The sequence below is a fragment of the Mirounga leonina genome, unplaced genomic scaffold (genome assembly GCF_011800145.1).
Source record: "Mirounga leonina isolate KUSES-001 unplaced genomic scaffold, KU_Mleo_1.0 Mir_454, whole genome shotgun sequence".
NCBI classification, from domain to species: Eukaryota; Metazoa; Chordata; class Mammalia; order Carnivora; family Phocidae; genus Mirounga; species Mirounga leonina.
Genome location: NW_023270763.1, coordinates 7,642,881 through 7,666,845, shown reverse-complemented (window position 1 = coordinate 7,666,845; position 23,965 = coordinate 7,642,881). Strand labels below are relative to the sequence as shown.

Genomic DNA, 23,965 nt, shown 5'->3' with positions numbered 1-23,965 from the left:
CGGCGGCGGCACCTGCGTGTGGCTCCCCCGTGCAATCCGGGTGCCTCGTGGCGTGGCAGCTTCAGGATGGCTGGATTTCTCACACGGTGACGGAGGGATCCGGAAGGACAATTTTCCCAGTTGACGAGGCAGAAGCTTCCCTACCTTTTAATACCCATCCTTGAATGTCACATGGTCTCAATTCTGCCACCCTCTACTGGTTGAAGCAGTCACAGTTCTGCCCCAATCCCGGGGGAAGGGGACAAAGACCCTACCTTTTGATGAAAGGACAGTCAGAAAATGTACAGCCATCTTTTAAAACCACCAACTTGGGACTGTCCCCAAACCGTGTCCTCACCATCAGACTTGGAGCTGTCCCCAACACCTCTGACCCAACCTCAAGTCTCCAGAGAAAGGGCAAGGAAGACACTGGGAACATCTGGGCCAGCTGTTGTAAAGCACCAAGAGCGGGGAGAAGAGCCCACGAAGGTGCCTAACATGGAATTTGCTGGATCCCATTAATATCTTATTGAGGTCATTTGTTCAACAAGTACAACAAATACGTCCTAAGCATCTGCTTTGCTATGTTCGAGCGGGGTACAGGGCCTTAAGACAGCAACTCCAAGGGGCTTTATGAGCTTATAGCTTGCAGTCCACTTGGAGTAGGCATGAGTGTAAGAAGCTTTAATACCACGTAAGAATTACAGCATCCAGAGCCCCCTGGGTGGTTCAGTCGGTTAAGTGTCCGACTTCCACCAGGTCATGATCTCAGGGTCCTCAGATCGAGCCCTGTGTCGGGCTCTAAGCTCAGCAGGGAGTCTGCTTCTCCCTCTGCCCCTTCCCATGCTCATTCTCTCGCTCAAATAAATAAATAAAATCTTAGGAAAAAAAGAAAAGAATTACAGCATCCAGGGCCACCAAGAACAGAGGCCTCTATATCGTGAATTCCCCCATGCTTCCCAGAAATTTCTGGGTTTTCTCTGATACTAATAATTTCACACACTGCAGTCCCCGGTAAGAACAGCCTCCTTGGGACAACTGCTCCTCAGACCGGCGGCACCAAGGACAAGGGTCGCTCTCTCCATTGGGTTAAAGACCAGAGGACGAAGCCAGGGCTGGCTCCTTCCACAGTATCATTCTACCCCCGTCCCCAAAGCTCACTCTACTTCCCTGTCACCCAGTCCTGGCGGCACTCAAGTGATACTCAGAAGAACTAGAGAAACAAAAAGCAAAAGCAAACACACTCAATAAATCACCAAAAAATGACAACAAGCGGCAGCCAACAAATGCAGAGACGGGCGATGCAGGAGAATGGGATAAAATCTTCCACGGTCAGATAGGCAGACCATGGGAGGGGTGACTGACAGATAGAAGGAAAAGCCACAGAGCAGTGAGCAGGACAGGAGACCTGTGACCAAACAGGCTCCTCCTGGTATGAAACCTTTTATTACAACAGCACGCTGAGGGCCCAGCCCACTTCCCTGCACACAGTCCCTGGGAGTAAGGAGTAAGACTGCTCTTCCCTGGCAGGTCAGAGACAGCTCTGTTGGGTGAGCGAACAGCTCCTCTCTAGGTCCAGAAGAGCACCTCTGCCTTTGGCCAAGCCCTCTCCGAGGCTGGGGTGATGCGCAGAAGGCCCTCTCCTCCGGGGACGCCCAGGCTCACACAGTCCACTTCAAGCACCTGCAGGCAGAGGAAGCCCAGGATGAGGAGAGGGTCTGGGGGCCCTCGGGGCTACAAGGGAGAGGATGTGGGCCTCGGGGAGAGGGGAGAGGAGGGGGTGTTCCGAGCTCACCTGGTCTCCTGGTGGGTTCCCAGACAGCGCACGGTGCAGTATCGGGCACCACAGCTGACACACGTGTAGGGGGAGGGGAAGCCGCAGACGGCACAGAAGGGGCGCTGGGGCCGGGAGGGGGGTCCTGCACAGGCTGTCAGGTAGTTGGGGCCCTCGGCCATACTCAGGTTCTGCCGAGACAAGGGGAAGGGTCCACAACTCCTTGCCCACCCATATACCAAACACCCACCCAGGACCAGGACCTCTATGGGCTCATTTCTTCCCTGTGGGGCCCTCCCACTCGCTGGGCCAGCCCCTCCCCCCCTCACCTGCTCCTCCAGCAAGGCCTGAAAATTCTTTCGGAAGCGAAGTTTAAAATGATCGCCTCGAGTTTTCTTCTTTTTCTTTCCTACAAAGGAAGGGCAATTACAGTTTACCCCTTGAACGACGAAGGGGTTAGGGGTGCCAACCTCCTCCACACAGTTAGAAATCTGTGTGTAATTTTCAGCTCCCCCAAAACAACTCCAAATAGCCTACTATTGACCAGAAGCCTTACTGATAACAATAAACAGGCGGTTAACACAAACTGTATACGTTATATGTATTATAGACTGTATTCTTACAACAAAGCTAGAGAAAACAAAATATTAAGAAAATCATAAGGGAGGGGCGCCTGGGTGGCTCAGTCGTTAAGGATCCTGGGATCAAGCCCGCATCGGGCTCCCTGCTCGGCTGGGAGCCTGCTTCTCCCTCTCCCACTCCCTCCGCTTGTGTTCCCTCTCTTGCTGTCTCTCTCTCTGTCAAATAAATAAAATCTTTAAAAAAAAGAAAAGAAAATCATAAGGGAGAGAAAAGACATTTATAGGACAGGACTATAAAAAACCCACGTACAAGTGGACCTGCACAGTTCAAACCCGTGCTGTTCAAAGGTCAACTTGGCACATGCCAAGAAAAACCCCATCTTTCTCTGCACCCTCATTCCCGACACCCATGAGTCCACTGCCTGCCCACGTGCTCCCCTGGGTTCCAAGTCGGCCTCTTCCTCCCATGTGTGTCCCTCCCCTCACTTCTCCAACCAGCACCTACACACATCTCATGCCCCCCTAAGGCTTTGTGTCAGAGCTGGAAGGGCTCTGGGAGCTCAGCTCCTCCATGTGCTGTATTCTCCATCTGCTAGAGGAAGCAGAGGCAGAGAGGGGAGAGCGGCTGGCTCACCGCCGCAGGAGCCAGGCCCAGGCAGAGCCAGAGGAGCTCCCCTGTCACCTGCCCACCCCCCAGCCCGATGTCCTTCTACAGTCCTGAGCTGGGCAGACTCCTCCCACTTCCTCCCGCCCTTCCTCCTCCTCCACCCGCCTCACCGGTGTCTGCATCATCATCAAACTGAGGCAGCCTCTTGCCGAGCTGGGGGAGTCCTGCATGGGGGTCGTCCTGGAAGTTGTCATTCTCCAAGGCCTCGAGCTGCCTGTTGATGCGGCGCTGTCGCGCGGCCCTGTCTAGCACCCGCCGCTGTCCAGGGTCCTGGGAGCGAACTGGATGGGGCAGAGCCAGAATCATGGGGGCACAGGAGGAGAGAAGCTAGGGTGGCCTCAGCCTCTCCTCCCAATCCCCAGACCCAACCAACGAAATGCCTCCTGGAGACCTCTCACAGCTGGCAGAAATCACACAACCATGCAGACGGGGACCACGATACACTCTGGGCTTCCTGCCTCCACTGGGACTTTAATGCATCCCGCCTTCATCCTCGGCAACCCCATTTCCTGCCACAAAGGACACGGGCCACATGTAGAGAAGCTCATCTTTCAGCCCACCCTCAAATATAAATGTATGGGCACCCACCTTCCCTCTGTTCCAAGTGGATGCACCCCCACACACACACCAAGTCCCACTGCTAAACCCGACCCTTCACCTCCAACTCGAGTCCTTCCCTCCCTCCTGCATCTTCAACCCCTCTTCCCCCACAGGTATTTTCCTTTCACTGGAAAAACCTGCCAAACTCTCACATGTCAACCCAACATCACAGTGACTCATCTTTGAGAGAATGATCCATGGGATGTTTCATTTCTTCATCTCCCATCCACTCCTCAACCCCCAGCAAACTGACTCCCATTCAGTGGAAACCATTCACATTCAGGACCCCAGTGACCTCATAGGACCAAATCCAGTGTGTATTTCTACAATCCTCCTTTTAAGACACCTTGAGACTGTACCGATTATTTCCCTTGGGTGGAAAGAATGCTCTCATTTGCTTCCTTGACATGACTGCAGGTTTTCCTTATGGTTATAGACACTCAATGAATATGCGTTTTTTAAAAAGATTTTATTTATTTATTTGACAGAGAGAGACACAGCAAGAGAGGGAACGCAAGCAGGGGCGGTGGGAGAGAGAGAAGCAGGCTTGCCGTGGAGCAGGGAGCCGGATGCAGGGCTCGATCCCAGAATCCTGAGATCATGACCTGAGCCGAAGGCAGACGCTTAACAACTGAGCTACCCAGGCGCCCCCGAATATGCGTTTAATAAAGAGATATTTTGTGCAGAATTAACAGACCCCAGTGAACAACTGGAATGGTAATAAGAGAGAGATTTAAAACGGTGAGGTCAGCAGGTGATTTCCTACAGCTGACTGAACAGCCAACAGTTGTGGGGCTCAGGAGAAAGTTCAAAATTGACAGCACCACTTTTGGTGTCATTCGCTTTTGGGTGAGAGTTAGAGCCCCATGTTTGGGGTTTAAATCCCAGGAAGAGTAAAAAGATGGAGAAAGAGATGGGGACAGCCCTCTTCTTAGCAGGGAGAGAGTAGGCCACATGAGAGGCTTAGAAGAGTAGCCAGAGATGGCCCCACTGACGCTGTAGCTCAAAATTTAAAATCTTCCCATCCAAGTCCGTTTCTCCTCCTGTACACTCTTTTATTTTTTTAAATGCCTTTTTTTTTTTTTAAGATTTTATTTATTTATTTGAGAGAGAGAGAATGAGAGACAGAGAGCATGAGAGGAAGGAGGGTCAGAGGGAGAAGCAGACTCCCTGCCGAGCAGGGAGCCCGATGTGGGACTCGATCCCGGGACCCCAGGATCATGACCTGAGCCGAAGGCAGTTGCCTAACCAACTGAGCCACCCAGGCGCCCCTCCTCCTGTACACTCTTTAAGTAAATGGAACCATCTACACAGACATCCTAAACAAGAAACCCAGGAGTTATTTTAAACCTCTCTCTTTATCTCTCTTTATCAGGGTCTGATAATTCTACACAAAATATCTATTCATTCAACAAATACTTACTGAGTGCCTGCAATCATAGTAATAGCATCTACACTAAGCTCTTTGTGTAAGAGCTTTAACCCTTTATCAACCTTATGAGAGAGAGATTATCATCCCCAGCTTACTGAAGTTCAAAGGTTAAGAAGCGTGTCCAAAGCTCACATAGCTAGTATGTGGTTGGTCAGAATTCTGATCCAGAACTGCCCAGCTCTGGATCCCTGCATACTGCCTCCCCTCCAAGTGCCCAGCAGTGCGCTAGGCCCTGGGAATACATGAGCTTACAGTCAGGTGGGGAATACAAATGATCAAATAAACACACAGAGTACAGCATAGTATATGCTCGCACAAGGAAGTACAAAGTGCTTTAGAGCACATGCCAGAAACACCTAACTTGGCCTTGGTGTAGTCAGAAGATTTTCCAGAGGAAAGAAAGTCTAGGTTGAGATCTGACTGAGGAATAGATGTTAGCTTGGTTGGGGAAGAGGGAAGGGTGTGTCAGGCCTTTGTACCAGCATGAGAGAAAGCTTGGATGGGAGACCGTGGTGCCTTCAATAAATTATAAAAAGCTCAGAAGGGCTGCTATATAAAGTATGCTGGGGTGGGGTGGGGGGAGACTGTGGATATAATGTCAGGCAGACCATTAAAAATCTTACCTTTAAGTATCTAAAGGAATTTGGATTTGGGGATTTACAGTGAGAAAAACGGAGATCCAGCAAAGAGTCCTTTTAAGAAAGGACTGACATGATTGGAGGGTGCCTGGGTGGCTCAGTTGGTTAAGCGACTGCCTTCGGCTCAGGTCATGATCCTGGAGTCCCGGGATCGAGTCCCGCATTGGGCTACCTGCTCAGCAGGGAGTCTGCTTCTCCCTCTCCCGCTCCCCGCTCTTGTGCTCTCTCTCTCACTCTCTCTCTCAAATAAATAAATAAATAATCTTTAAAAAGAGAAAGGACTGACATGATTGGATTGATTAAAGTCAATCTGGCTGAGTGTTCCACCCACATCTCTTCTTGGTGGGGGGAGGGGGAGACTAAACTACTCCATCCTTCCCTAACTGGCCTTCCAGCCTCTACACCTGTGCTGTACAATAAGGTTGCCACGACTCTCACGTGGTCATTCAAATTCGATGTAGATTAAGTAAGATTAAATAAAATGTAAAATTCAGTTCCTCGGGCGCCTGGGTGGCTCAGTCGTTGGGCGTCTGCCTTCGGCTCAGGTCATGATCCCAGGGTTCCGGGATCGAGTCCCACATCGGGTTCCCTCCTCGGCGGGAAGCCTGCTCTCCCTCTCCCACTCCCGCTGCTTGTGTTCCTGCTCTCGCTATCTCTGTCTCTGTCAAATAAATAAATAAAATCTTAAAAAAAAAAAAATTCAGTTCCTCGGTGGCACTAGCCACATTTCACGTGCTCAAAAGCCACATGTGGCTAAAGCCTGCCATGCTAAACAGTGCTGATTAAGACCATTCCTACCATTCTAGAAAGTTCCACCGTACAGTGCTGCTCCGTACTGAAGCCAGAACTGCCTTTCTAAAAGATATATCTGTCTCGGTTATGCCCCTGCCTTAAAAGAGCCGTTTGGTGGTTCTCCACAGAACTGAAACTCTCCGGCTGTGTACAGAATGCCTTTCAAGTGCACCCCTCCCCAGCCCTCCAGACTCTCCTACTATTCCTCCACAAGCCCCGAACTGTGAACGTGGCTTCCTAAGAGACTTGCTTTTTCTCGCTCTCCTGCCTTTGCACGCGCGGTTCACGCTGCCGGGAATGAGCCTCGGCGCACCTGCACTGAGCGAAACCGTGACTCGACTCTCAAGATTCAATCCAAGCATTTTTTTCTCCCTCCAAGCCTTCCCTGTCCCCTCGGTCCCAGAAGCCAAGTTAGGTGCCACTCCTCCCCGCGCCCAGGAGCTATGCACCCCTCTGCCGTCGCACGTATCACTCTGAAATGCAGGCAGGCCTGCGTGTCTGTCCCCATCCCAGAGAGCCAGCTTCTGGATGATGGGGACCTTTTTCCTCTCTCCATCCCCAGCGCAGGCATGGAGCGGGCATCAATACCACATGAATGGATGGCCTAAGGGGCTACCCCGACGCCAGGACCCGAGGGCGGGGGAAGGGATTAAGATTAATAACTGGGTGAGAACCCCCTAGGCCAGGGTCGGGTCTGGGAGGAGGTAGGGGGCCAACGTCCCAGGGGCTCACATACCGGAGGTTTTCTTCTCCACCATTTCCACAACACAGCTGACGGAAGAGCCTACTGCGCACGCGCGCTAAACGACCCGCTGCGGGAGGGGGTGACATCACTTCCGGCAGCGCGCGCGCAGAGCAAACCCAATGGAATTCCTATGCGTCCGCACTTTACGTGGTGTTGCCCAGGAGACGAGCAAGCTTTCCGCCATATTTTATAGGGGCAAAACCACTTCCGGCCTGAGCGTAGTTGTGTATTTTGTGGGACCCCCGAAATGGATCACTTTAAAGAGGTGGTGCCAGTGGTCTTTTGAGAAATGTCATTTTCCTCTCGTGCTTCTGAAGCTGCCACCATCACAAAGGCAACCCCTGGAGTTTCTCCCGGGGGAGGTAGAGATGATGGGCTGGACTACCAAAGTGGGCAGGCTTGAGTGGGCAATCCGAGAGGCCCCGGGGACCCTCTGCCGAAACCTCAACCCCCAGCGCCTCTGGGGCCGCTGACTCCTCGGCCTTCTCCCTCCTTGCCGCCCGCTCCTCCACTCGTCCCCACTCTGCGCGCCCCCACCGCCGCGCTCTCCCAGCCTTCCGCCCCGCAGCTCCGTGCAGGGGTGTGGCAAAGACCCGCCTCCGCATCCCGGCCGAGCTGCAGGGGGTCACTTCCCCTCTCCGGGTTTCAGTTTCCTCACGTGTCAGGAGGCGCTGCGCCGGGCTGGCTCTCACCAAAGTCCTGGGCTCCGGATCGCTGGCCCGAGCCCCCGCCCCTCCCCCGCTTCCCGGCCGGGCGCCCCCTCAGCTGGCTCCGCGCAGCCCGCGCGCTCACGCCCGGGGACAATCCTCGCCTTGTCTGCGGCGCCCGCTCCGCGAGTTCTCAGTAGCCTCGGGCTACGCCTTTTTTCCAGGGCGGCGCCCTGTCCCTGCTCCTCCTCGCGGCTGGCCGCCCCGCAGCCCCCGTCCCTCTTCCCAGAGCCCCTCCCCGGAGTTGGGATCTCGGCGCACGGCCCCAGAGCCCTGCGGGCCTGTGTGCCGTCTCCGCCCGCTCCCCGCCATGGCCTCCTCCGGCCCGGGACTCCGGCTCCTGCTGGGGCTCCTGCTGCTCCTGCCGCCGCCGCCTGCGACCTCGGCCTCCGACCGTCCCCGGGGCAGCGACCCGGTCAACCCAGGTGAGAGCCCCGGGAGCCCGACTGGGTGCCGGGTTCGCGTGCCTGCCCGCGGGGCCGGGGAAGGGGTCGCGGCCTGGAGGGGGTGGCCCGCCTCTCTCACGCCGTGCGCCCCCCACAGGGCGAATCACGCGGCCCTCCCCACCCTGGGCTGGGGTTTCCAGACTACATGTGAACTGACCCCGAATTCCTGGGTGTTACTCCCATGCAGCTCTCCCCTGGGGCCAAAGTTCCCCCGGTTGCGAAGAGTTTAAGAGAGAATCGGACAAAAAGAGGACAGGAGCAGAGTCGGAGGGAGGGCAAGGGGGTCTGCGGTGAGCGGAGCGCGGGGGGCGGTGAGCTGGGTTGAGTGGGTCCCGAGCGCCGATTCCCGGCTGGTGACAGAAAAGCTGCTGGTGATCACGGTGGCCACAGCCGAGACGGAAGGATACCGGCGTTTCCTGCGGTCCGCGGAGTTCTTCAACTACACAGTGCGGGTGAGGAGAGGAGGGGCGGGAGGAGAGGAGGGGCGGGAGAGGAGGGGCGGGAGGAGTGGGCTGAGGGCTGGATGCCTGGGGCCCCACGGTGAGCCTGGTCGGGAGGGCCCATCCCGCCGGCTGATGGCGGGTCTCCCCGACAGACCCTGGGCCTGGGAGAGGAGTGGCGAGGGGGTGATGTGGCCCGAACGGTTGGTGGAGGACAGAAGGTCAGGTGGCTGAAGAAGGAGATGGGGAAATACGCAGACCGGGAGGATATGGTCATCATGTTTGTGGACAGGTAAAGGGACTGCGGATGGGGAGCAGGGGGAGGGGCAAGCAGGAGGAGGGGGTGAGGAGCCCGAGGTTCCTCGTGGCGCGTCCCGTTCACGCCCCCTCTTCCTCACCCAGCTACGACGTGATTCTGGCTGGCAGCCCCTCGGAGCTGCTGAAGAAGTTCGTCCAGAGTGGCAGCCGCCTGCTCTTCTCTGCGGAGGGCTTCTGCTGGCCCGAGTGGGGCCTGGCAGAGCAGTACCCTGAGGTGGGCACGGGGAAGCGCTTCCTCAACTCTGGTGGTGAGTGGCAGAGTGCCCAAGGCGGGGGGGGGGGGGGGGGGGGGCAAGGGGGGGGGGGCATGGAGCATTCCAGGGGCCCGAGGACTAGAGAGGGGGAGTGGGAACGGGTCCCTGGGACCCCGAGAGTCTTGGAGTCAGCACCCGCCCACCCCGACAGGATTCATTGGCTTTGCCCCCACCGTCCACCAAGTCGTCCGCCAGTGGAAGTACAAGGATGACGATGATGACCAGCTGTTCTATACGCGACTCTACCTGGACCCTGGGCTTAGGGTAGGGAGCAGCGGTGGAGGGGGCACTTGCAACTCCATGTGGGCTGAAGGGCAGATGAGGGGGATGGGGCTTTAGGGAGGCTGTAGAAAGAGTGGGAAATGATGGCCCACCCCATCTCATCCCATCCAGGAGAAACTCAGCCTTAATCTGGATCATAAATCCCGGATCTTTCAGAACCTCAATGGGGCTTTAGGTGAGGAAAAAGGGCTCTACTTCTGTGATTCTATTTAACACAACAATCCTACAAAGGGAGGGCCACCTGTTGCGGGGGAGGAAAATGCCTCCCTGAGGGGCTGGTGACTTGCCCAGGTCACCCGGGTAGTAGGGTGGAGCTCCCCAGGGTGGCGGGAGTCTGGTCAGTACCCTCAAGAGAGAGACGGTGGCCGCTCCCCGCCCCCTAGAGCCACAGTCCTTCATCCTCTGGAGAAGGATGGGCTCCCCGCCCCACTCCATGTTTAGAAGCATCTGTTGCTTGGCAGCTGTGAGAGGAAAAGAGTCTAAAGCTGGGCTTTTCTTCCCCAGATGAGGTGGTTTTAAAGTTTGATCGGAATCGTGTGCGCATCCGGAATGTGGCCTATGACACACTTCCCGTCGTGGTCCATGGGAACGGTCCCACTAAGGTGCTCCGATGGTTTATGCCCTCAGCCCCCCCACCCCTGCCCCAGTCAGACCTGGTCCCCGCCCCTGCGTACCTCTAGCCCTTCCAAGCAGCCAGTCCTCCCCAGCCCCAGCGGCAGAGGTGCCGGGAGAGGTTCTAAGTGTCCATCTCTCCCCTCCCTGCCCTGTCCCCTGCCTGTCCACCTGACCCTCCTCACCTCTGCCTCTGGACTCCTTTGCTTCCTCCTCTCACTGCCTCTCCCAACAGCTCCAGCTGAATTACCTGGGAAACTACGTCCCTAATGGCTGGACTCCCCAGGGAGGCTGTGGGTTCTGCGGCCAGGACCGGAGGACACTCCCGGGGGGGCAGGTGAGGAGGGGGGCGGGAGGGGCGGGGGGGGCGTGGGCAGGACCAGGCACTGAAGCAGAGGGCGCAGGGAGAGCATGCTGGGCGGCAACACATGGGCCAGAGCTCCTGGGGACTCCCAACCTGGCAGGGTGGTGGAGGACACACCAGTTTGGGGGCCTGGGCTGTCCTCTGAGCCCCATCGTGTCATATCTTCCAGCCTCCCCCCCGGGTGCTTCTGGCTGTGTTTGTAGAACAACCTACCCCGTTCCTGCCCCGCTTCCTGCAGCGGCTGTTCCTCCTGGACTACCCCCCCGACAGGGTCACCCTCTTCCTGCATAACAATGTGAGAAACCCCAGCAACCTCTCCCTTGTGCGCCCTCCCAGGGGACTCTGCCCCTGCCCCGACTGGACCTGCCACCCACCCAGACTCCTTCCTACACCCTTTCTCTCACCACCTTCCCCCTTCTGGGCCTCGGGCGCCATCTTTTCTGCCCTCTCCACCCCCCACCACCCCCCACCGTCTCCAGGAGGTGTACCACGAGCCCCACATTGCAGACTCCTGGCCGCAGCTCCAGGACCACTTCTCAGCTGTGAAGCTGGTGGGGCCGGAGGAGGCCCTGACGCCAGGCGAGGCCAGGGACATGGCCATGTGAGTGAGCACTGGGCGGGGAGGACGGGTGAGGGCCGAGAGGTGCTGCCAGCCACTGCACCCAACCCCTTCCCTCTCCATGTGCCATGCAGCTTGGGTCAGCCTCCACGGGGGCACCCCCCAGCCAGGAGAACCTCGGGGTCTGGGGGAAGCAAGCACACCCCCCCTCCCCCCGTAGTCTTCCTCCTCTCCTCCCGGTGCTTCTACCCGCTTTCTTCTTCCCCTCCTCTGCAGGTGGGGGGGGGCGTTCTCCTGTCTGCCACACAGTCCCCTCCTCCCCCCGCCTGCTCCTGTTTTAGCTCCCCTGTTCATTGATCTGTCACCTCCAGGGACACTTGTCGGCAGGACCCGGAGTGCGACTTCTACTTGAGCCTGGATGCGGACGCTGTCATCACCAACCAGCAGACCCTGCGCATCCTCATCGAAGAGAACAGGTCGCTTGCCCGGCTCGGCCAGAGGGTCCCCAGATAGTCTCAGGGGAGTCCCCACCTCCTTCCCGGGGCCCAGGGCTCACCTCTGCCTGTCCACAGGAAGGTGATAGCGCCCATGCTGTCCAGGCACGGGAAGCTGTGGTCCAACTTCTGGGGAGCCCTGAGCCCCGACGAGTACTATGCCCGCTCGGAGGACTACGTGGAGCTGGTGCAGCGGAAGCGAGTGTGAGTCCTGCTGGGGGCCGCAGCCCCTCTCCTCCAGCCCGGGCCCGCAGACGCCTGCCCCCCCCCCCCCCCACCGCGCCCGAGGCCCCGCCAGTTGCGAGGGCACAGCTGTGGAACCGGGCTGACAGTGCAGCCAGCCTGAGGTGTTGTGACAGGGAAGCCGGTGGACCTTCTGGCTTGGAGAGTGGGGGTGCCCTGAGGGAAGGGGCTCCTGGGTTGAATTGGGCAGCCTTGGGGGAGGGTCACCCACGTAGCTGACGCCAGTGTGGGTGCCTCCAGGGGCGTGTGGAATGTGCCCTACATAGCCCAGGCATACATGATCCGTGGTGAGACCCTGAGGACAGAGCTGCCCCAGAGGGAGGTGTTCTCGGGCAGTGACACTGACCCAGACATGGCCTTCTGTAAGAGCCTGCGGGACAAGGTGAGTGGGACCCGGGCGCCCGAAGCCAGGGTGCTGGGAAGCAGCCAGCCGTGTCTCCTCACACCCCCCCACCCTGCCTGCCAGGGCATCTTCCTCCACCTCAGCAATCAGCACGAATTTGGCCGCCTCCTGGCCACTTCCCGGTATGACACCGACCATCTGCACCCTGACCTCTGGCAGATCTTCGACAACCCCCTGGTGAGTGCCTAACGTCTTGCTCAGAGAACAGGACATGCCCTTCACTATAGGAGGGCGCACGCACGCATGTCCTCGCTTCCAGGCTCCGCTCCTGCCTGGGGAGAGGCGGTCGTGGTCGTGGTGCTGGGGCTTCCTGGGTGGGACCGGAGGGAGTGAAGAGGGCACACATCAAGGTGCGCACCCCTCCCCATCCTCCCCCAGGACTGGAAGGAGCAGTACATTCATGAGAACTACAGCCGGGCCCTTGAAGGGGAGGGGCTTGTGGAGCAGGTGAGCCGCGAGCAGGACCCCTGACCGCCCTGGTGGCCACCGCCCCTGAGTCCACTGACTGGATTAGTGGTTCCCAAACTGACTAACCTCAGACAGATAAAGGCAAAGGCCGAGCAGATAGGCCTTCGGCTCCCCGCCCTGCCGCTAATCAGAGCGATCCTTTCTTGTTTATTGGGCCTATTAGTGTTGTGGGTAAAATGACAGTTTTGTAAAGAAGCCCCAAACCTGGGGTTCTGGCACCTTCCTGCCTTCTGTGCTGGGTCCCCTGCACCGCTCCCACCTTCTCCGGCCCTGCCTTTCCTGGCCCATCCCCATGCTCAGATCCCCATTCCTCCAGCTTCTCCCATCTCCCGGCTTCTCTTTCTGCTCCCTGCTTTCGCTCCCCTGGGTTGGCTGCCTGTCTCCTCCGGAGAGGTCTGCAAGCATCCCCCGGCCCTGTTGTTCTTCCTCTGTTGGTCCTCAGCCGTGCCCAGATGTGTACTGGTTCCCGCTGCTGTCTGACCAGATGTGCGACGAGCTGGTAGAGGAAATGGAGCATTACGGCCAGTGGTCAGGAGGCCGGCACGAGGTGAGAGGGGCCAGAGCAGGGGAGGAGGCGAGGGCCACCGGGCGAGGGAGGTGCGGCTGTGATGGAGGGGAATGGAATCAAGAGAGTGGGAGCAGAGAAGGGGACCCCCGGGGGGGACCTACAGGGGGCACAATTGTGTGTGTGTGCGTGTGCATTCATTCAGGAACTCCTTCCTGGGGCACGCAGGTCCCAGACATTGGCTACTGACCTAGGCGATGTGGCACGTTGAGCTGTCCTGGTCGAGCCCTGCCCTCCGGCCCCTCACCTGCTAGAGTCAGTAACAACAGCCCTGCTCCTGAAGGCTGACGGGCAGCCCAGATGCTGTGGGAGTCACAGGCGGGGCTTTGGCCCAGACGTGGGGGGACCGAGGGGCTTCACAGAAGAGGTAACATCTTCAGGGCCAGGGGGAGTGAGTCAGGCTAAGTGGTCAAGGCTGCCAGACCCGGGTCACACAAGCTTTCAGGCCTGAGAGCAAGAGGAGGGGGAAGCTGGCGCGGCCCTGTTGGGGCTCAGTGCCCACCGCCCACAGGACTCGAGGCTGGCAGGAGGCTACGAGAACGTGCCCACCGTGGACATCCACATGAAGCAGGTGGGCTATGAGGACCAGTGGCTGCAGCTGCTGAGGACGTATGTGGGACCCATGACAGAGAGCCTGTTCCCAGGCTACCACACCAAGGTGGGCTGCCACTCCTGCTACCCTGCTTCTACCTTCCCACACCTGGGTCCTGGCTGGAAGTCTCCCCATGGCGCCGTTTCAGCCCCCATAGCATCCGGAGCCTTGTGGAAAGGGCTTCCGCAGAAGGGCAGCCGGGAGGAGTTAGTAGAGAGACCCCCGCGGCCCTCCCCCTACCACCCTCCTCAGAAGGCCCCCGGGACCTCACGGCCATCCCTCCAGTGTCTCCTATCACGTCTCCACAGACCCGGGCAGTGATGAACTTCGTGGTCCGCTACCGGCCAGATGAGCAGCCTGCTCTGCGGCCCCATCACGACTCGTCCACCTTCACTCTCAACGTGGCCCTCAACCACAAGGGCCTGGATTATGAGGTGAGCCCCGAGCGCCCTCCCGCGTCAGGGCACCAGCAGGGCCCCTCCACACGTGCACGCGTGCGCACATGCACACACTTGAGCCCCCGGGACTTTGCTCTCCTGCCCCCTGATGACCCCTACACACCCTTCAGTCACCTGCCCTGCCCCACGGCACGTCCTCTTCACGTTTCTAGTTACTTCGAAGGTGCCATCTCCTGGACCTCTTCCAGGCTGTGTGCCTCGCCACGCCCCCCTGTGCCTCCCTTGTGTGCCGACACCCCAAAACCCCATGCCTGCCTCCCTCCCCACTGTGGCAGCCAGCCCCCCAGCCCCCTGTCTGCTCACTGTCCACTTCCGTTCCCCTGTCCTCTTCCAGGGAGGTGGCTGTCGCTTCTTGCGCTATGACTGCATAGTCTCGTCCCCACGGAAGGGCTGGGGTCTCCTGCACCCCGGCCGCCTCACCCACTACCACGAGGGGCTGCCCACTACTCGGGGCACTCGCTACATCATGGTGTCCTTCGTCGACCCTTGACACTCAACCACTCTGCCAAACCTTCCCCGCCGTTGTGCCTTCCTGCGCCCCCCTCCTTGGAGATGGGGGTCTGTCTGGCGCCTCCCTTCCTGAGTGGATGTTCGGCGTGCCTGGGACTGAATGTGTCGCCTCCCCCCCCCCAACACACGGCCCTCTCAGGAAGCTCCTGGAGCCCCCTTGCCCCTCCCCACAGTCCCCAAAGATTCATGGGGAGAAGGCTTCTGGGGTTCCCCATACAATAAATTATTGTTTCTCAGCCTCCCTCCCAATAAAGGAGGATTTGTAACTCGTGAGTCCGCGTTCGTCTTTCCCCTCCCTGCTGACCCCGTATCCCTCCTGCCCCCAGAGCGGAGGGAAGACCTGGAGCTACTCCAAAGAAAAAGAACAGAGAGGAAAAGGCAGAAAGCAGATGGTAGAGCAGCGTGGGAACCGAGAAGCTTCCCTGGATCCCATTTCTCACTCTGCTGTATTGCCTAGGGGTTGCGGGGGAGCCTGAGAAGGGCCAGGCACCCAGGGCTTCACTTAGATTCAGGTGAAAGCCCACCCTGGCCTCCCCCAGCCTCTTCTCCCTGACGCGCTCTCATCCCTTCAGGGCATCTTCTTCCTTGCATGAAGCAAGGGGGTGGCAGAGCCCTGAGCTGGCCTCTGGGGACAGTGCTAAGGGAAGGGAGGCCCCCTGGAAGCATGTGTTCCAAGGGAAGACACGGGGGGCTTCTGGGACCCAAGCTTTTAGTCAGGGAGGATCAGGAAAAGGGAAGCCTTGGAGGGTCATCCCAAGAAAGCTTCCTGGAAGAGGGGAATAGAAAGTAGCCTTGAAAAAGAGGTGAGACCTCCTGAGAGCTGATGTCTTCCAGCTTCTGGGGGGCCATCAAGCTCTTGCTAAGCCAGCGAAACCCCTGGAGGCACCCTGAGGACCTCAGGCCATGTTCCTTTAGCTTGATCCTTCGCAGGTCCTAGCACCAGCCTACCTTCCTGAATGTCTCTCCCAACTGGTCCCCTGCAGAAGCCTTTTGAAAACCAAATGGGCCCATTTGCTGGTCCTTGGGCATTTCTTGCCTCCAACACCTCACATGCAATCCACCCCTTTCTTGCTATTGCCCGGACTCCCAGGAAAACCTCTGTGACGCCTTCCTTCCTGACAGGTGGGACTGGTCCCCCTTCCGTGTGGACTGAGCATCTCTCTGGCCAGACTTTTCAGTGCATCTCACCCAGTCTCCCTGCGGATGGAAGTAGGCTGAGCAGGGACAGGAGACATTACTTCCTGGGGTGGGGTGAGGGGCAGCCCACAGGAGAGTGAAGCAGGGGGCAGGACAGAAAGGGTGAGCCAGCCTGCGTGGCATTGGATGCTGGCTCATCCTGTCTCCTACCATGCTCATTTACTGAGCATCCCTCACCTGCTGGGCATCTGTCACAGGGTTAGGGTTGATGAGAACAACAGCTGGCTTCTTGTGGCTCACAGCTGGGGTAGACCTTAGCCAGAAAATCGCCATGAAGGAGGGAACGTGGGAAAGTATTTTATGCCAGGAGAGAATGGGACAGAAGATGTATGTCAGACTCGCCTAAAGAAATGACATTCCCTGACCCGGAGAGGGTCCACAGCTCTGGCCCGTGTTGGGGAGGGCCCCGGCCATGTGAAGACTGGTCCCCGCATACTTGGAGGGTGTGCCCTTTTGGGCTGGCCAATTGCTGGCCTTTCTGGCCATTCCTGCTGGAATGTCTCCCCACAGAAGCCTAAGCTACTCCTTAGGGGCCAGACCAGGGCAAAAAGGGGTTTCTAGCTGCTCTCACTCGTGTGGGGAGCCCTGCCATTCGTGGTACATACCAGCCTGGCAACACCCCATTTTCCCAGACCTCTGCCAGCCAGCTCCTCAGAGGCCCCTCAGAGGCCCAAGGTCCTGACCTCCCAAGGTCCACACACCCTCACTCCCAGGCTCCTGGCCACACCCCTGGGCATTTCTGTTTGGTCCTATTGGTCACAACCCTGTGAGCTCCGGTAGTCGTTAACCCTTTCTTGCTGGGGCTCACAAGGGTACAGGGTTCAGGTCAGCAAGGGGGGTGGACACAGGAGCCAAACCAGGGCCAAGGGTCAGGGCGAGGGGGTTGGACCACAGGGAGTGTACTTAAGAGCCCACGGTGGTCCCTATGGGATGTGCCTCCACAGTATGCCAGCCTCCTCCAGCCACCTTGCCGGGGTCTTCAAGTGGTTGCTGTCCTGCGATGGGTCTTCTCCTACTTGGGGCTCGGTGAGGCTCAGCACCTGGCACTCTGCTTCCCTGTTACCAGGAGGGAGGCAGGACAGGGCTCTCTGGGGGCTGCTGAAGGAATGAGAAGGAATTAGCTGGGCAAGAGGGCCTCCAACAGGGACGAGAGGGCAGAGGCAGGTAACTGGGGACTTAAATGCCTGGGTCCTTAATATCCCCCACTCCATCCTCCAGCCCAGGTGTGCCTGGCCACGCTGCTCCTTACTCTTCTAAGCCGAGCAGGGACACGCCGAGGGCAGGAGGCCGACGATCTGCCTGGGTCCGCAGCTGGGCCATCTGGAGACATTTCCCAGATTGCGTCCCTGTCTTGGTGAGGCCATCCAGGAGTGGTGTGCTGGGTGGGGGCAAGGCTTTGGAATAGACTCTTCTCTGGTTACCCCCCAAAGTCTAATCTCACGGTCAGAGTGGAGTATGTTGCCTCTGCCCCCAGCTGGTTAAAACCGCCGAACTGGATCCCTCTGGCAACTACCTCTTCAGCTTCCACCCTCACGGGGTCCTGGTCACCGGGGCCTTCAGCAACTTCTGCGCGGAGGCCACCGGCTTCTCCAGTCTCTTAACCTGGCCTCCGGCCACACCTCCTCATGCTGCCTTGTTGGTTCTACCTCCCTCTCTTCCCAGACTACATCATGTGTAGTGGTGAGAAGTGGGGAGATCCCCCAGTCCCTGCTGTGTCACCCCCCACATCCCTGGGGTGGGGGGGTGGGAGCTCCTGGTCCCAGCTCTACCTTCCTGGCACCCTCCCCCCCCTTTTCTCAAAGACCCAGGCATCTGGGCCCCCTCTCCCCTCCCCCCAGCTTTGGTGCCCGCTGACAAGGCCAGCGGCTGCCTGTCTGTTGTTCCGGCCTGGGGGCGGCCGGGTGGCGGTCCTGGACTCGGGAGGGCCCCTGGAAGCGCTGGAAGCAAAAGCCGGCGAGCTGATTTTGTGGATCCGGAATCAGAAGGGCTTTGTCGCGTTGGCGCGGGAACAAGGGTGAGGAAGCCGCAGTGGCCGGGCGGGACGCTCGCGGGCTACCCTGGCGCGGAGGAGCGTGGCGCGCCGGCGAAACCCGGAGTCAGGCGCGCCTCGGCTCTCCCCCAGGGCCTCCCTGGTGCCCTGCTTTCTCTTTCGGGGCAACGAGCTCCTCCAGCAGTTCCCGAACCCTCCCGGCTCGCGGTTGCGGAGCGCGCGGGAGGCGCTGCAGCCGCTGCTGAGCGTGGCCCTGCCGCTGTTCCCAGGTCCCTTGGGCCTCCTCCTGCCTTTCCGCACGCCCGTGCACACCGTCGGCGAGCCCCGGCCTCTGCCCCCTCGGCTCCCCGCCGGCGCACCGGCTCCCGCGGAGCTCCGGCCCCGCGCGCTCCCGGCGCCAGGAGGTGAAGGTCCCTGCCTGCTGGCCACGCCTTGGCCGCGCCTCATCCCCTTTGGCAACCGGCCAGGCCCTGAACGCTGTCCCGGACGGTCGCGCGGCTGGGCGGGAAGGGCACGGGCTGGAGAGCCCAACCACCGCCCCTCTGGCGTCCCGTTCTGCCCACCGTGGGGGCGCCGATCCCGGTGCAGCGAAGCCCGCGGCCCAGCCGGGCGCAGGTGGACGCGCTGCACGCGCTCTCGCGCAGCTGTTCGAGCAGCGCGAGGCGCGCCACGGCCTCCCGGCCCACCCGCACCCCCTCCTCGCCTGGGCGCGCCGCCCCCGCCCTCCCGGTGCCCGCGGCGGCCGTGGGGGGGGGGGATTAAACGTGGCAACGGAGCTGCGATGTGTGCGTGTTTGTGCGGGGCCGTGCCTCCGGGTGATCCTGACCCTCCCGGAGACCTGCACCCAGATCCGGGGCGCGCAGCGGGGGCGTGCCCGGCCGCCCTGGAGATCCCACGGTCTCAGCGGAGCTTCTGGCCCCCGCCCGCGGCTGGGACCCGGTGGGCGGGCTCCCCGGCTCCTTCTGAGCCTCCTCCCCACATCGGTTCCCGGACGGCTGGCACACTCACTATATCCCTCACCTATTCCCTGCAGCCGCCCAGCTCCGCCCAGCGACCAGCCCAAACCGACCAACGCTTGCAGTTCAAAGATTATTCTGGGGACGTCTGGGGCTCCGGATCCACACACACGCGCAACACACCCGCAGTCCCGGGAGAGCCCAACCTTCTTCGTTTGTGCTCCGGGCCCTGGAGCCTCGCTGGCAGAGGGCAACGACTGGGACAGGAGTCTCCACAGCCCGCCGCGACCCCACCATGGAATCCGTGCAGAAACAGTGGCCAAAAGTAGTGAGCGCCTACCAATACGTGCTCACTTTCCTCTTCATGGGTGAGAGGCCTGGTGCCCTGGGGTCCCCAAAGGGAGCAGGGACCTGGGGGAGAAAGGCTGGGGCCCCATTTGCCTGTGTGCCTAAGGGCAAAGGGACCAGGAGAGGGCCAGAGTTCAGGCTGGGAGATGGCTGGGTACACACCAGCCATCTGTGAGGGGGGAGGAGAGAGCCGCTGCATGGAATGACCCATCTTCCAAAGCTAATGCACTCTTCTTTGTCATCTTTCCCGCAGGCCCTTTCTTCTCCCTTCTTGTCCTCTTCCTCCTCTTCACGTCATTCTGGTCCGTCTCTGTTCTCTACTTGGTGTGGTTCCTCCTGGACTGGGACACGCCTAACCAAGGTGAGTGCTGCTGGGCATGTGCCCAAGGAGCGGAGATGGTGGCCAGGTGCCTCCAGAAATTCTTCAAAGCATCTCTCTGCCCCAAGGTGGAAGGCGCTTTGAGTGGACCAGGAACTGGGCCGTGTGGAAACACGCCAGGGATTATTATCCTATCAAGGTGACAGGTTACCCTCCACAGAGACAGTCTTCCTCCTCCCTCTCCTCAACCCCCACCCCCACCCCTACTCACCCCTGCCTATGCACCCTGGGCTCCCTAAACTCAGACAGTGGGGCATGGGGCAGGGGCTGCCGAGTGGTGTTCCAGAGTAGGCTCTCTGTGCTGCGCACTCCATTCAAGGACCTTGAACTCTGAAGTCGGTTAGGGTGGAGGGCAACTCTTTTCAGCTGGTGTCCTGCCTTCCACGCCTCTTTCCCCTCATCCTACCTAATCCCCTCTGCCCCAAGCTGGTGAAAACAGCCGAGCTGCCCCCTGACCGGAACTATGTGCTGGGTGGCCACCCACATGGGATCATGTGCATCGGAACCTTCTGCAATTTCTCCACCGAGGCCAACAACTTCTCCAAGCAGTTCCCGGGGATTCAGGTCTCATCGGCAGCGCTGGCCTCCCTCTTCCACTTCCCAATCTATCGTGACTACATCATGTCCTATGGTGAGCCTCGAGCTGAGTGGGATGAGGCACCTGTTCCCTCCGCCCACCCTTGACTGCCTCCCACGCACCTCCCACAGGGACCTGGCCTAAACATTGGCCTGGCTCACAGTGGGCATCAGTGAATAGCTCTGGTTGCAGCAAATGTCCTGCATCCTTGCTGGGAGAGGCACTGTAGGTCACACCGACACGGGCGTGGGGATGGCAGGTTTGGAGGGAATGGGGTGTGGGGCTCACTAAAGGGTGGGTGAGGGGCTAGGCAGCCCAGAAGGGCGTGGTGACCGTTCCCCACCTCCTCACACACGCAGGAATATGTTCTGTGAACCGGTGGAGCCTGGACTTTGTTCTGTCACAGCGCCGGCTCGGGCAGGCTGTAATCATCATGGTTGGGGGTGCCCAGGAGTCCCTGTATGCCATCCCAGGAAAGCACTGCCTCATTCTCCGGAATCGCAAAGGCTTCGTGCGCCTGGCACTGAGGCATGGGTGAGTGGGGTGCAGGTGCCCAGCCCGGGGCTGCTGTTGATGGTCAGAACTTCACATTGTGTCTGCGGCTCTACACTCTTTTGTCCCTACCCATCCAGGTCCCTGTAGCCGGGCCTCTGTGTCCCCAGAGCCCACACTGTGCTCCCCGGTGCATGTCAACACTTGAGCACTTTCTCTGTGCCAAGCACCGTGCCCACTTTTGCCAGGCTTCTGCCCTCTCTGAAAGAGCAGGATCATAGTGCAAGTAGCAGGACCTTGGGCTCAGGAGTCCTGGATTCAAAGCCCTTTCTGACACTACCTCAAAGGCGAGACCTTGGACATGTTTCTGTGAGATAGGACTAATACTTACCTTGCTACAATGCTGTAGTTGCAGAGACTTGATGAGAAAATGTATACAGTTGACCCTTGAACAACATGGGTTTGAACTGCAACAGGTCCCTTATACACGGATTTTTTTTACAATATAGTACTGTAAATGTATTTTCTCTTCCTGATGATTTTCCTTTTTTTAAAAGTTGATTCATTTATTTATTTGAGAGAGAAAGTACATGCGTGAGTGGAGGGAGGAGCAGAGGGAGAGGCAGAGAACCTCAAGCGGACTCCACACTGAGTGCAGAGTCCAACTTGGGTTTCGGTTCCACAACCCTGAGATCATGACCTGAGCTGAAACCAAGAGTTAGCCGCTCAGCCAACTGAGCCACCCTGGCACCCCCTGATGATTTTTTTTTTTTTTTTAGATTTTATTTATTTGAAAGAGAGAGAGAGAGCGGGAGAAAGAGCATGAGTTGGGGGAGGGGCGGAGGGAGAGAGAATCTTAAGCAGACACCCTGCTGAGTGCAGAGCCTGACACGGGGCTGGATCCCAGGACCCTGGGATCATGACCTGAGCTGAAGGCAGGCGCTTAACGGACTGAGCCACCCAGGCGCCCCTAGCTTACTTTATTATAAGAATACTGTATATAGTACATATACAAAATATTTGTTAATTGACTATGTTATTGGCCATGCTATTAGTAGTTAAGTTTTGGGGGAGTGTTAAGTTATATGAGGATTTTTGGGGTGGGGGTCAGTGCCCCTTACCCCATGTTGTTCAAGGGTCAAGTAGGGAGGGATTTGCGGCTCTGTCTTGGGATGCTCTGAAAGCCACTGGCCTGACCACCCTTCTTTTCTCTCCTTGTCCCTTCCCAGGGCCTCCCTAGTACCTGTGTACTCCTTTGGGGAGAACGATGTCTTTAATTTTAAGGTTTTTGCCACAAACTCCTGGCAGTATATGTGCCAGATCACCTTCAAGAAAATCATGGGCTTTGTTCCTTGCATCTTCTGGGGCCACGGGCTCTTCTCGGCCAACTCCTGGGGCCTGGTGCCCTTCGCCAGGCCCATCACCACTGTGGGTGAGTACCCATCTCCAGGCAAGAAAGCTGCTGTCGGCTGTGTGGGCAACAGAGCTCCCCCGCCAACCTCTGTCTCTCCTCTTCCTGCAGTGGGCCGCCCCATCCCAGTGCCCCAGCGCCTGGACCCCACTGAGGAGGAAGTTGACCACTATCACATGCTCTATTTGGAGGCTCTGGAGCAACTCTTCGAGGACCACAAGGAAAGCTGCGGTGTTCCAGCTTCTACTCACCTCACCTTTATCTAGCCCCTGCCGCCCCCCCCCCCCCCCCGCCCCCAGCCCTGAGCCCCTCAGCCCAGGGCACCGAGACCCCCCACCTACTGCCTCTCTGTACTGCTCCTTCTCTCCCACCACTATGTTGTAGAATCTGATGCCTGCAGAGCTTGCACCCTGGCTCTGGGGGTAAGGGGGCCCAGGCATGATCCACCCTCATTCTCCTGTACTGCGAAGCTGCTGCTTTGGATTGGGGATCGGAATTCCCCTCCCAGCAAGCCTTAATTCTGCTGCATGACCTTGCGTACATCTCTTTCCTTTGCTGATCCCTTTCTCCCTCTGTGAATGAAGGTGTCTGCTTCCCCAAGAGCTGTAGGGCCTTGGGATTAAGTTGGGGCGGGTGGCTCTAGGGAGGGGTTCGCTTTGCAGGGTGAGCTGGAGAAGATAGGATGGATGGTGGAATAGTCAGCCTGAGCAAAAGCTGAGCTTGGTTAAGGGTTCCTGGCCATATGGGAAGTGGAGTGATCTCCGATGGTAGAAAAGGTAGCGTTGGTCCATAGCTTGTTACTGCACCCCTCTCCATCCTTTATGTTTCCTTGTGGCTGGGAGATGAATGAAACAGGGACCTGTTTGATCAGCACGAAGCCCAGCTGCTAGCCCAGTGTTAGGTCAACATTAACCCAGTCGCTCAGTAAGCACAGGACTCTTGTGATGATCAAAGAATTAAGATGTAAGGGCTTAGAACGGAGATTGGCAAAATATCATCATTCCTCATCACAGACAAGGTGTCAGTCCAAGGAGAGGGTAAGACCGGACAGTCTAAGGGTCCTCATGTGGTCATAGCATTCCCTGACAACATCAGTCCTGTTTGCTGACTGGCTTTGCGTCTGTATCCAGGACTGCAGAAAAACTTGCTGAAATGTAATTGGAATGCAACTGTATTAGTCTCCCACTGTCCTATAAAATACATTCAGTAGAAGAATTTTGTTGTTGTTGTTGTTCCTGGAGGAAAATCTGAGCAGCCCCGGGACTTATCTGGGTCACAGGTGGTAATTTCTTCATTCACCTTAAGTTGGTACATAGACATGTAGCGTGAGTAGTAATCCACACTTGGATCTTCATCCAAGGGTAGGAACCTTCCATCTCCAGCAAGGGCAGCAAGTGGAATACCTGCTTGACCAGAAGGGGCAGCTGGGGAAGGTGGAGTAGAAAGGGGATGGAGCTGACCTCTTTCTTCCCCCACCTCCTCCTCCCTTTCTAGCCTCTGTTACTGAACCCTAGGGACTGGAGTATGGGGCAGAGGAGGAGAAAGAGGATCCCAAACATTCTTGACGACATTGTCCTAGGATAGCTTCATATTCTCTGGGCCTCCAGACCTTCCAAGCTGATTCCTTTGCCTCGGGGCGGGGGGGGGGGGCTCTCCTGGGTTCTTCAGAGTATTCTCTTTTAGATTCCTCTG

At 58.2% G+C, this 23,965-nt stretch overlaps 3 protein-coding genes across 5 annotated transcripts; 2 read left to right on the top strand and 1 right to left on the bottom strand.

Annotated features, from left to right (window-relative positions):
* Positions 1-1,366: 1,366 nt before the first annotated feature.
* ZNHIT1 (zinc finger HIT-type containing 1) lies at positions 1,367-7,298 on the bottom strand. The gene is made up of 5 exons (XM_034988556.1): positions 7,200-7,298; positions 3,112-3,282; positions 2,083-2,162; positions 1,775-1,944; positions 1,367-1,662 (listed from the first exon to the last, which is right to left on the bottom strand). The coding sequence occupies exons 1-5, from the start codon at positions 7,219-7,221 to the stop codon at positions 1,641-1,643; spliced, it is 465 nt and encodes a 154-aa protein (XP_034844447.1). The 5' UTR covers positions 7,222-7,298; the 3' UTR covers positions 1,367-1,640.
* A 582-nt stretch (positions 7,299-7,880) lies between these two features.
* Positions 7,881-15,592, top strand: PLOD3 (procollagen-lysine,2-oxoglutarate 5-dioxygenase 3). 3 transcript variants are annotated; one of them, XM_034988555.1, is made up of 19 exons: positions 7,881-8,340; positions 8,722-8,813; positions 8,957-9,093; positions 9,204-9,367; positions 9,525-9,637; positions 9,767-9,830; positions 10,160-10,257; positions 10,503-10,604; positions 10,801-10,926; positions 11,111-11,232; positions 11,562-11,666; positions 11,763-11,888; positions 12,168-12,309; positions 12,394-12,507; positions 12,709-12,777; positions 13,241-13,345; positions 13,875-14,021; positions 14,264-14,389; positions 14,748-15,161. In XM_034988555.1, exons 1-19 carry the CDS (start codon positions 8,226-8,228, stop codon positions 14,901-14,903), a joined length of 2,223 nt encoding a protein of 740 aa, XP_034844446.1. In that variant the 5' UTR covers positions 7,881-8,225; the 3' UTR covers positions 14,904-15,161. The 3 variants fall into 3 exon arrangements, with proteins under 3 accessions (XP_034844446.1, XP_034844445.1, XP_034844444.1); XM_034988553.1 differs by lacking the exon at positions 14,748-15,161 and adding an exon at positions 15,250-15,592 and having other exon boundaries at positions 8,053-8,340; XM_034988554.1 differs by having other exon boundaries at positions 12,168-12,507.
* Positions 15,593-17,065: 1,473 nt separating this feature from the next.
* MOGAT3 (monoacylglycerol O-acyltransferase 3) lies at positions 17,066-23,488 on the top strand. Its single transcript, XM_034988182.1, has 11 exons — positions 17,066-17,146; positions 17,595-17,759; positions 17,959-18,134; positions 18,243-18,514; positions 19,144-19,434; positions 19,668-19,775; positions 19,862-19,932; positions 20,220-20,424; positions 20,730-20,904; positions 22,092-22,294; positions 22,385-23,488. The coding sequence occupies exons 1-11, from the start codon at positions 17,066-17,068 to the stop codon at positions 22,537-22,539; spliced, it is 1,902 nt and encodes a 633-aa protein (XP_034844073.1). The 3' UTR covers positions 22,540-23,488.
* Positions 23,489-23,965: the final 477 nt, after the last annotated feature.